The 13150-nt window shown below is 39.6% G+C and overlaps 1 protein-coding gene across 3 annotated transcripts in view; it reads right to left on the reverse strand.

Moving 5' to 3' along the window:
* The window catches only part of LOC137111891 (transcription initiation factor TFIID subunit 4-like), a 78728-nt gene that overhangs the window by 17240 nt on the left and 48338 nt on the right, over positions 1–13150 (reverse strand). For all 3 annotated transcript variants that reach the window (XM_067495132.1, XM_067495131.1, XM_067495133.1), the window contains one exon: positions 5644–5766. In XM_067495132.1, the coding sequence (XP_067351233.1) occupies positions 5644–5766 (123 nt within the window). The remainder of the gene's footprint in view (positions 1–5643; positions 5767–13150) is intronic.

Raw genomic sequence — 13150 nt, forward strand, 5'->3', positions numbered from 1 at the left:
GCTGTCCCTTCTACTAGTTGGCCTGTCTCCTTAACCAAACAGCCTCGTTGGTCCAAGTCCGCTGAGTCCTTACGCCCCCCCTCCAGCTCCGGAACCCTCACGCTCTGTGAGTTTCCTGTTTGTCTGGTTGAAGACCTGGTCATTTTCCTCCCAGGCAGCTCATTGGGAGGGACACAGGAGGAGGAGGAGAAGGAGAAAAGAACAAGAAAGAAGGACAGAGGGGAGGTTGGTGGGGAAAAGGCAAAGGGAGCAACACTGAAAGCTCCAGAGTTGGGATTGATTTACTTCATTAACCGAGATTACAAGTTTAACTTACAAACCAGAGGTCAAAATTTCTCATTAACAAGGGGACCGTGGCAAACCTCAGGGCTTGGAGACCACTCTTATTACTGACTACACATTTCAATCTGTCTTTGATGTTTCATGTCTGCCTTTCTACCCCCTCTTTCCCCCTCCTATTTTTTGGCAGCGAGGTTGATTTTAATTGTAGCTATAGAACAGAGCATAGTTTGCCTGTAAGCCAGCCTCCACATCTGTAGTGAGTGCAGCTTTAGTGATATTGGGTGCAGTCCATAGCTTGGGGCTAATTTTAATGGTCCCCCCCCCCCACCCCCCTTCATTGGAGACTCAGATTGTTTTCCACGTGATTCCTGTTAATTTAGCTGGAGGAAAGGGCATCAGTTTTCCATGTGCTTTCCCCCCCTCTCCCCATGCCTCTCACTCTATTGCCTCACTCCTTCTTTCTGATCTACAGCCTCAAAGAAAGAAGGTGAAATGAATTCAAATGGAAAATAGACTGTGCTCACTATTAAAACACTCGCCTACCTTTGTCCCTTGAATTGCGCCTGGTCGAGACAGATAGGAGAACGGCAGCATGGTTGTACAAACTGGGGCAATTTGGCCGCTATTGTCATTTTTATGACAACAAAGCTTTTCCTTTAATGTGATAAATGGCCTAAATGCCTGGATGATAACTCTGTGCTCATAAATGTGTCAAGGATGTTTCAAAGCTCTGAGCAATTTTAATACTGCAGTACGTTGTGAATCAAGGCACATTTTACATCGCAGAACCTTTACTTCTAACCTTAGATGTACTGAAGAGTCTCTGTCTTTCATAAACTGGTAACACAGTTTTTCAAGATTCACAAAATGTGAAAAGAGAGATCATCCAAAAATCAATGGGGGGAAATGAAACAGAGAAGTGTTCAAATCATGTTGAAAGTGTGAAGGACTGAATACAGAGGGTGTGATGGAATAATCATTGTGAATAAAGCTCTATTCGACTGTCTCCTATCCCTGACTCACAAAGCTAAAATCCATTTTGAACTTTTCTACATACAAAATACAGATGCTGGTGTAAAGGAAAAGGAAAAAAACTTTAATAAAAAAGTGTAGAAACATAACAAATGTGGATGCTCCCACACAGGTAAACTACAGGATGCAATGGGGCAAATAACTTCAAATCATGTTCTGTGATAAGTATACAACTGCTGAGTAGGACTAACTGGTCCTGGTTGTGATTTGGAATCAAGATGGCAAAGGAAAATGTTTTGAGCAACTTTAGGTTAATTGTTCGAAAGGGCTTCTGTCACAAATAGAGCTCAACTGGCTGGTGTTTCAGTAGAAAGAGTGACTAAAAAGACATCATTAATTAGTCCAATACGTGAGGAAAAACTGCATTCTCCACCACCAACATCAAAAGACCAAGTGTGGTGATATCTTTTGAGAGAATGTTATATCTTCCAGTACATAAGCGGCTGCCACACATGCACTGAAACCCCCCAGCTTCTCTAGATATTACCCATGTGAGAATGCAAATGTCTGAGTCAGATGCCCCAAACTTTATCCTGCGAGCGGCCTAATATAAAGTCCGAGTAATGTCTGAGTGAGCCCTTCAGTGGATAGGGCAGCAAATTTTTGGTATAGCATTGATGTTCTGTAAACAAAACACTGTGTTAACACTGTGTAACACAGTATTCTATATATGGTAATCTTTGGACATAGTCTGGAATTCCCATGTGACAGTAACTAGAGACCTATAGAATCATTGCCAAGGTGCATTAAAGCTGTTCAGGCAGCACTTAGTGGCCAAACACCTTTATGAGACAAATTATGTAGCTGTTTTCCTTTAATTTGTTACCCATCTGGATATCTAGGCTGTTACAACTTTATGTATTGTTTGGTTGCAGGAGCCACAATTAAAGAAAAAGCTTTTGATTTTATATATATTTTCAATAGGTCTGTATGTGTTTTTTGTGTCCAACAGGAAAATATTTCAATAGCTCAACACTTTTTTAACAGACACAGAATTAGTGCTTACATCTTCTAGCTAATATCTGGGGAGCAAAGGCCATTCGTGCCACCTTTACCTGCCCTTTGATGACTGCACTTCATTCCACCACCTTCTTCAGGGACTCTGGTGCAGAACTTCAAAAGCCTGTGTGTGTTGATTGGAGGGTTAGGGCTGTAGGGATAGTGACTATTTACAGTGTGTGTGTGTCTGTTTGTGTGTGTGTGTGTGTGTGTGTGTGTGTGTGTGGGGGGGGGGGTTGGGTAGCCCCTGCCTGTGCAGTGACCCACCACTGGGGCCACAGCAGGCCTTCTTCTTCCAGTGAGCCAGCCAGCAGCCCTAGCCATTGGCTCCTTGGTAGTAATCCACCCTGTGGAGCCCTGTAAGGCCCCCTTTGTTCCCTCCTGCAGACTAGATCAGACTGGAGACAGACACTCCAGTCTTGACTAGCTATCAGTTTCACAGCCCATGGCAATCCATATCCAGGCACAGGCCAAAGCCCAGCCAAGCTTCCATCAAATTAAAGGTGGGTGAATGGGGGCAGAAGTTGGGTTGAGGGAAATTAGGTGAAATTGTGTCACCTGAATTCCGTCACAGTCCAAACATGGTGGAGAAGCAGGCTGATGAGGGAAGGTACAAGCAAGAGAGAACGAATATTTAAGAGGATTTCAGTGGGAGCGCTGCCTTTTGGTGTAGAGAGCAGGATCTCAACAAGGCCATTATCTGGCTCCTAATTTGAGCTCTGGCACAGCACTGAAGGGCTGCCTTTGTCTGGGATTAATGCGGAAAGCTCAGGATGCGATGTCAGAGGGAAATAATCAGCGTGGGCCCTTCATAACGTTGGCTGCTTGTGCTCCTGGCCAGGGCCCCCCGGCTCATTTCTGTGGAGATGAAATCTATGACAAGCCCCTCAGTGAAGCTAAGAGCAGGCAACAGTCCAGTAACACCCACAGGCCTCCAGGCATCCTGTGACCCCCTTAGAAAAGTCACATTCACTTTGCTCTGGAGAAGGGAAAGAGAATGCCGCAGGCGCATCCAGCCCATGTGAAATGAAGAAATGTGAGGAGGTGAAAACGAAGTGAAAATAAGTTAAGATTCCTCCTCCGCCCCCTCTGCAATCACTCCAGAGGAGGGGCACACTCTGACTTCACTTCATTATTCCCCTCTAATTTTACATGAACAGGACATTAAAAAAGGGAAAAAATGAAAAAGACAACAACTCTAATATAATGTATATTCATGTTTATGTTGTATAACTGCATTTGGGAAAACCGCTTTTTTTTATGCAGTAGAAGGTCGCAGGCTAATACCCATCAGGGTAAAACATTCTGAAAGAGTTTGGCACTGCACTCAAGGACCAGAAGTAATGCTTTTATTTTGTTATTTATGCTTTTTTACCGGGTACATTACTATGCTCCTCAGCAGCATACAGCTGCTAAGCGAAGGATGTGAAGATGCAACACGATAAGCAGGTTATTAAAATGACCAATTGACATTCAAAATTCAGGCTTATTTTGGATTCATCATATTTACAGATGAATATGTGGAATTTAAATGTTTCCCCTGCCGCCCAAAGGAAAATGTGACTTCGTACAGCAAATGTGCGTGACTTCATGTATGACCCCGTGCTAGAGATATATGATACTCAATTCACAGCTTGCGGAACCTCAAACAGGAGACAATTCTTTATAATAACACAGCTCCGCTTAATTAAGAACAGACTAGGCAAGTCACATGGGAGTATGTCACCATGCTCCATGTAGCACACGCATATCTTTGTCACTTCTGCTAATGTAGATTGTGGAGGGTGGGTTATAAGACTTTCCTAAACGTGGTTAAGGCTTAACAGGTTAAACACAAGGGGGATGTGTGCATTTAAAACACAAAGGCTTTCAAACATACGTAACCAACAAAGTACTCTTTCCAAAAACAAACTGCTCCTTGCTACTTCCAGAAAGGTATTGGATCATGACTCTAATCAGAGGTTTCACTTTTGTTCATCTTCATCCACGTTCTAGATGAAAAAACATGAGAACAGAGGGCTGCACACTGTGTCACAGACACACCAGTGCACTTCCTATCTACCTCACAAGCTTATTTGTTCATACATACAGCTGAATACTGTGGGAACAAGAATGTCAAATTGGAAACAAATTAATTACATTTGTGGCAACTTGGCAAAAAACTAATATGAGCACATAAGTAAACAAATGAACATAAATAAAAGTAAGGGTATTTAAATTTGTATGCTATCATTATTTTATTTTACTTATATGTTTACCTACACAGTGTTTTAACATAACAAGACAGAAACCCAATGACCAACTTGTGACAGAAAGCAGTCACAGAGAAGTGTGTAATGTTTCTGACACCTGATAATAAATAACATTGCTGTAGTTGGGTGATAATATATAACTATTTTATGACACTTACATTGCAGCCATTCATTATCAACAATGTCTGTTATTTAGCTTGTTATTTGAATTATTTGCTTTCCCTTGTTTGTCGCTTAGTGTTTGTGTCGTGACCAGCACAGACTCAACAAATACATGAATTAATTAAACAATCACTATTTGGTTTATAATTGTCATTGTTAAAAGATCTAAACAACATTTTTTTTTTTTTGTGATTTAAAAAGAAGCCTAATTGTAGAAAGGAAACTCCACGAGTGCATTGTGATGGGATCGCAATTTCCAACAAAAAGGCCACATGTCATTTAAGCAAGAGGAAAAGAAAGCATATAAACAGCATGTCTAAATAGAGAATACAAAGTTAACAATTTATTGTATGAGCTCTGAAATGAGCAATGTAACAGAGAAATCTGACTCACTTGCTGACTTACACATACATCATTCAGTCAAAACAAAATCAGTTTCTATATAAGAATTAATAAAATAACTGTTGGCAGATAAACAAAACTAGCAAACGATTAGGTGGTAACAAGGGCTGCATATATTTTGCCTAATTTTAAACCAAAATTACATGGTCAATCATGGGTTATTGATGAAATGTTCTAAGAAAATGACAAATTACCACTGAAAGCTGGCTACACCAAAAATAACACAAAGAGATATTGAGAAAATAATATATTTTGGATTGTAGCATTCTTGGTAGTAGGTTGTAATCATGTTATGCCAGTATATCATAATCACAAATGAATGTCGTTCTGCTTGCCCTTGAACTACCATGAATAGTAAAATACAATTTATATAAAAGTTTTGTGTTTCCTAGACAAACACAGTATAACTCCGCATAAATGGCAAAGTTACTGATTGAACTTTTGTTGAGTCACTAACAATTAAATAGGCACAAAAATGTATAAAAAACAAGTATAGCCATAAAGAGAGCCTTACCTCAGTCCCTGATGGTGTGGCCCCTGGTGAATCTACCTTGCGTTTTTTGCGGGGTCCAATAGCAGCTAGTGCTGTAAGGTTGGCATCTCGCTGTCTCATCTGGGCCAGTTCCTGTTGTTGCATCTGAAGAAGGCACAACAATGCAAAGATAAGACAATAATCGTACTAGCTACGTAATACTGTACGTTGTCTAAGTTCATCATGTGTAGAGTAACTGTAGCCCTAAACGTCAACCCCAATTTCAATTTCACATATTTGTAAACAAAACTTTAGAGTCAAGAGTAGGACTAAATAATAGAAAATATGAGTTAAAGTGAAAAAACCCCTCCTTATACTTCTTTCTGTCCATCCATGTACTGTACAAGATCTTCCAAAATGGAAGCCAAAATGTTGTCAGCCATTATCAGAGCTCTTGTGAAATAGTGTGTGTATGTGCAGTCACATGATCCCACTGTGATTTTTTTTTTTTCAGTTTGTGATGTATAAGGGTGAGGTTGTGGGGAGGCACTGCCCAAGGTAATGTCACGTCTGGCCGTAGGGCTGAGGGAGGACCCAGAGTCGCTAAGAGCAACTCTTTCTATTGGGTGGACGTGTGAGGGCCTGTGGCCATGGCACAGAGGGTGTCAGCACTCCCTTCAACATGCAAACACACACACAAACGCACGCACGCGTGTCCACACATATACACTTACATTCTCTCACTCACTCACTCACTCACTCACACAGACACACACACACACATGCCTATCAATCTTGGCCAGAGCACAGGGAATGCCTACCCACCAGCTTGCCTGTGTGCCTGCCCGCTGGGGGAGAGAGGCCTGGGTTAAAGCGAACAGGGACAATCAATGTGTGCTTTCATGTCTTTCATGTTCTTTTATGTTATCTCTCAGCATGTGTTGGCTGGATGCTGGTGTTGTCTGATCAGGGAAAAATTTCATGTTACTTTCAGATGGCGCTCTGTAAAAGGTTGCTTTGGTGTACAAAGTCTGATCTAAAATGTGCATGCAGTTGTCTCTGATTTTTTCCTAAAACCCCGCTGGCAAGGCATGCCCTTTAGGGTGTTGCCACTTCACATTTAGCACGGCGGAACTGTTGAAAGATTCAAACACGCTGACAACACAAAGTAAGGGAAATAATAGCAGCAGTGCCAACCAGCTGAATATCCAAAATGCATTTATCCCTTTTAAATGAGTATGGTGGTGAAAATGAAAACACTGTTGTTAAAAAACCAAATACGTATGAATACTAGCACAGATTCAATTTATTCACAAAGAGTTAACCCTGTGCAAACGGTCTTAAACTGAGAATCATAACTGGATATGGCAAAAAGGGTGGATATGATTATTGGCCTTGTCCACACTGCAAATGTAGCATTAATGGTATCAATACTAACCTTATTAGGCTTTGCCATAACAAAAACACAAATCTCACCAGGCTTGACCTTCCGGCTGCAAAGTAAGCTGCCAGAGAGCTACAGAGCAGAAGAGAGGGAGAGAGAGGTCCACTATCTCACTGATGGCACCAGGATGCCGGCATCTCTGCCTGGCAGTTGGCACCAGGCATGGGCTCCCGGCGCCCACAGCAACTCTCTGCATTTTCAGATTTATGACTGTATGATAAATGAAGACATCATTTTACCATCTGCAACCCTGCAGTCTGTGTTTCCCGTCAGTCTCCCCATGACATGGGGAGACTGCTATCTGATATCTGATTTCAATCTGAGTTTACCTTTGATACAAACCAGAGTTGGGCCAAGCTTTGATTCGATTTATTCTTCCGTAGGAGTTTGTTCAATAGAATCAAAATCAAACATTTACATAGGGGTCAAATTTTCTAACGCAGTTGTAGCAGTACAAAGGAATGTGGATACACTTTGCATTTAAGAAAGTTTAAGACCTTAGACTGTTTACATCAAGTGTCCTGAAATGCATAGAGATTTAAAGATATAGTTAATATTCTCTATTCACTTATTCACTCTACATACAATTGGTTTGTTTGTTTTGGTTGTTTGGTTTGGTGTTACTAATTACATTAATCACTGGTAGTGAGTTTCTGCACTGCCCTGCACTGTTTTACACCTGTGATTGATTGTTTTATAGACTGGTACTTTTTTGTTTGTTTGTTTGTTATCCTTTCAGCTTATCCCGTGAGTTCAGGGTCGCCACAGCGGATCATTGTTCACATGTTGATTTGGCAGTTTTTACGCCCAATGCCCATTCTGATGCAACCATCCCCAATTTCTACCTGGCTTGGACTGGCACAGCTGGGGATGGGAAAGGGGTCTTGGGAGTTAAGTGTATTGCCCAGAGATATTTCGACATATAGACGGGACTGGGGATCACACAACTGGTCTGTGGATGACTGCCTTTACCAACGGAGCTACAGCCGCCCCCAGACTGCTACATTAAATGTAAAACCACTAATGGCATGTTTGGAAATCATAGATCCACAAAATGAGCGCAAAAGTGTGACGTGATGAAATACAGTTAAAGAATATCTCACTTGTGGACTATCCTGTCAGCAGTGTTAAGGCATAGGTACAAACATCGCCTTAAACTGCAAAGGTCACTGCAGAGATTCATCCCAGAAACAAATAATAAGATGCATACATTTGCCAGTTCCGATCAATGGTACCACATAAACATCTGCTGTTCTAAAGTCACTTAAATACCAGTATTTCCAGTCTACCCTTATGCCCTTTAGAAGCAGGGAACTGGGACTTGTACAGTCAAATTATTAGCAAAGGTCAGGGGATTTAGAACATTTTCAGGAGAATCAATTTACGGCTTTGTTCGAAAGATGTTTCAGTCTTGATGAAAAAGGCACAACAGGTCACTATTTTATAGTCAATGTCTATGGAAATACAAATGGGAATCACTTGCTGTTGCACAGAGCCCTCTTACAGATGTTGAGTGCCCTGCTAAGCACATACCAAACGATATCATGCAATGTTTTGTGACAATAAAAATGTAATAAGAATATATCCAGAACCCACCCCAAAAATACCGCACCTTATTTTCTAGCCATTAATCCAAACAAAATATGCTTGTTATCTTTGAAAATTCTTGGCCCTAAAATAACATTGCATTTAGTCATCAAATTATTTATGTCATGAAATTATGTCATATATGATTCCTTCACAATCATATTAAAATGAGATTAAGATCTCTAGTTTGAGGGCAATAATATATCCATCTCTCAGAGGAAGACTTTGTATATATTTATATTGCTTTAGGTAGTGTGGAGAAAATTCTGTTTTCATTTTAAAACAGCCCGCCACACATTACTGTCTACTGATACACAAAGCATCTGTGAATCCATTAGTTTTGTTATATTTTATTATGATTTATTGTTATGTATTACTATACTGCATTTAAAACTGGAATTTAAGTCTGGAAGTGAGAATAATAAGATCCATTTGGCTTTTTACTTCACCTATTTGACACATTCTAAATAATTTGCAAGTTTATCTTAAACCTATATTATATATTATTAATATACAGGTATAATTGTCAGTCAAGAGTTAAATAACAAATAAAAGGGATTTTCTCAACACAGAAGAAAAAGTGGTATATTCCCTTGTGATGCAAAAACGTCTAAAATATGGCAAGAACCATCGAGCAACCTGATATGCTTGGAGTGAAGACGAGGATGAGCTGCAGGAGCCATGATTGCCAACGTGCCGTTCTCTATCTCGGCTCTTTTTTAACAAAGGCTTTTCTCTCTATCCTCCTTCCTCCTGGCCTAAGGGGCAGCTCGTGGCCCCCCAGACGCTTACAGACAGATGTCCTTGGTAGAGCAGAACATGCTCTGCTTGACGTCACAAGCAGCTATGGGGCGGTGAAGAAAGCTAAAGGGCTCTCTACCCTGCAAAGACAACAGCATAAAAGGCAGACCATGCGTTTTTGACTTGGTTTGCCTCTTACCCTCCCCCTAGCCATCTCTGGTCCAACAGGACACAGCAGGGAGCTTCTCGGTATATACACATAACATATGCCACTTTTGGTGAATGCTATTATTTTTGAAAAAGCCTTGGTAGCGTACAAATACTTTATTGCCTTCATCATGTTTTTCTATCAACATAGTATTTAATGGACATCCAGCTAGTACAATTGGCCTTTTATCATAAGAAGTAACAAAACTAGTCAAGAAGTATATAAAAACGTTTTAGTAAAATAATGACAATTCTCTCAGTGCAATAATTCACATTCCACTTGATGAGCCCTTTGGCTAAATTATTTTTAATGTAAAATCAGATGTTTTACCTTTAAAATAAGGTGTCTGATCTTAGAAAATAACAACAACAACAACACTGAATGCGGCACCAGGTGTGTTAAATTGCACTTGCACTTTAAATTTGTGGGGAGATCTCCAGGGGCAGTCTTAAACAGTTTGCTGAGAGCAAAACGAGATAATAATAATTAGATCAGGAAAAAAGCTTTCAGAAGACCTAAAAATGAAATTGATATACCTTCGTAAAGCTGTAGAAGGATATAAATATATAAAGTTTTATGGCTTTATATATAAAACTTTATATATTTAAGTTTTAAAAAGCTTTATAAATAATATAAAGCTTTTAGGGATATCAGTACCAACTGTGAAGATTCTAATACACAAAAGGAAGAAACATGGGCACAATAAGCCCGAGACAAATAACTGAAAGAGATGATAGGAAACCTGCTCGAGAGCTGCGTAAGAATGCAAATCAAACAGCAGGGGACCTGACCTTAGAGGCAATTGGAATAATAGTCCACAGTCTCCACAATCAAGTGTAGTCTGCACAGTGTGCAAGTCTAGATCATTTGAAAGAAAGGCACGCAGAAAGCCTTTATTTACTTCTAAACATGAGGCAGTATGCTAAGGAGCATGGGAATGAAGTTTTGGAAACAAAATTTATGTGGTCTGATGAGATCAAAGTTGAATTATTTGGTCATATTTTGCACAGGTAAATGTAGCGAGAAAAAAACTCTATATATGTAGGCAGGTGCAGACTCACCGATGTTTTGGGTTGTATATCTACATCTGGCACCAGAGCTCTGCATAAAGTAGAAGAATGCAGCCCAATGTCAAAAGATTTTAAATGAAAGCCTCCTACCATCAGTCAAAAGGCTGAAAATGAGGAGGAAGTGGATGCTTTAACAAGAGAATGAGCCAAAGCACAAAACAAAGTCACCTCGGGGACGATTTAGAAAGAATAGGGTGAATGTTTTACCATGGTGGTCCCAACCTTTAGACTTAACTTCTCTGAAAACCTGTGGAGAGACTAAAAGCAGACAACCAAACAATCTGGCAGACTTAGAAAAATAATGTCTTGAAGAATGGGCTGAAAGAATAGAACGCTGCTCAGAAGGTACCCAAAGAGCTGATATGCAGTATTAGGCTTCTTTCAAGAGACGCTCCTGACATTATCTGGACATTATCGTTCGAGTCCCCTAGTACAAAGTGTGAATTATGTGTGTGAGCCTGTGTGTGGAGCAAGCTGGTCTGTCCCGAATTGTTTTTTTAGATGCAGGTTTCCCACAGCTGAGGTTTTCCGTTGAGGACTTTTCTGGCTCTTTAGCATTGTAATGTACTTTATATAGTTGGGTACAAAACAAATATTTTCTTCACCAACATAATATTAAATGTACATACAGTTAGTACAGGTAGTATATTAATTAATGTTTAATTAGTTAATCAAAAAAAGTGAATAAAAAATGAATACAATAAACTGCAATGTAAACTCTTCATCTTATGTTCTTGAGGAAAGCAAAGTATGGCTCTGCTGGATGTAGTTTTTACTCTGCTGGTGTGAATGTTGTCCACACCAGCTGAGTGTTGAATTAGCACCGATAATAATGATATTCAGTGTCAGCAGTGCAAGAGAATGGCTTGGAGGATGTCACTTGCACTGTATAAACTCAAAACTTCACATGTGAAAGATAATAAATCACCTTGATTTACAACTAGAATCCTAAAAATGTTTGTCTGCTGTCAGGTATATCAGGTCCATGTAAGCATCGCAGGACAATGGCATCCAAGCAGCCCCACATAGTAAAATAAAATTCAGTTTCAGTCACAACGATTAGTTGTGGCATGTGCTGGTGAGCCAGTGGCTTAAGATTAATTTTAACATTTGCTTTTGTTCAGGGTATTTGCTGTATTGTCTCCCCCAATTTACTGTCACCTTCCCCCACCTCCACTTTATGAATGAATGCAGAATGATTTCAAATTTCAAAATTCTTCTTAAAGATACTTTATATAATGCTTTTTTTGTTGCTCTCTTATTAGAAAGTGAGCGTAGCAGAGCAGGGAGGGCTGTGCAGAGCAGAGTGGGTGGAATTTGAGTTTTGTGGTAGTGCTTCTTAAGTGAGATATTGTAGCTTTGAGTGATAAATCAAACAAAAACTGAAACTAAAGCCAGTAACTGTAAGAAAATTCATCATTTGATTAGTTGTTAGCCATGCTTGTGTGATGAAGGTCAGTGCGCTAATGCACTAAACTAAGATGGTGACCATGGTGAACATTATACCTCTTTAGCATCTACATACTATTCACATAATACTCTCTGTCATTGTGAGCATGCTAACATGACATGAGTTTGGGTGTAAACTTCCAATTACTATTTAAAAATCAAAAAAGGATGTGTGCTTATTACTTGTTATTATTAATATTATTATTATTATTATTAAACGTTCTTAGTTAGGATGTACGTATGAGTTAAGATCTGCGTGTACAAATGTTCCATTAATTTGGGCTTCTGGGATTTGTGAGACAAGAGATTTTTCTCATTCAAAGAGAAATTACAAAAAGAGATTTTATATTTCAAACACCAGTGTCAAATGCAGGTATTCCTAACACTACAAGAGCCTTTGTAAAAGTTTACTTAACATAACTGTGTGTTGACATTTTATGCCTGTGTTTTATGCATGTCAGTAATTCATGGATATCATTCACCTGACACCCACATGGCCAACATTACGTGAACATCTGTGAAGTGCATCTTGAGGCCTTTCTTCATGTGAAGTGCCTGGCAGTTAGTTTGCTGCAGGGAGAAGGGCCATTTGCAGTAACCAATCAGGTTTCACTTCTCCATCTGCACTAAGACACTGCAAAGAGATGAGCTCAGCCTTGACCTGCTAGTGTAGGCAAGCATTTGTGTAAAAACTAGATAGCAAGATATACAATATCATCAACAACTCAAGAATTTGTCAAGGTAAAATACTGAATATTGATTTTATATATTCAAATATAAGTAGAATTTGTGCATGATGTCAACAGCTGTATTGAAACCTGCCATGTCTACCTGCCTTTGTAGGTAAAAAGTATTGTTTAGTGTTGGATTTACAACATACAGACTAATGTATGTCAAGTTTTGGCAGAATGAGGGGGACCTACCCAATAATAGTCAGGCTGTTTTAATGTTTAATGGGTATATTAATAACTGAAAAACCATGTATTTGCACATTTGTACTTCTCATGTAACGATATCATTCAATACTCAAAATGTACTGAACTCAGTTTT

The sequence above is a fragment of the Channa argus genome, chromosome 2 (assembly GCF_033026475.1).
Source record: "Channa argus isolate prfri chromosome 2, Channa argus male v1.0, whole genome shotgun sequence".
Taxonomy (NCBI): Eukaryota; Metazoa; Chordata; class Actinopteri; order Anabantiformes; family Channidae; genus Channa; species Channa argus.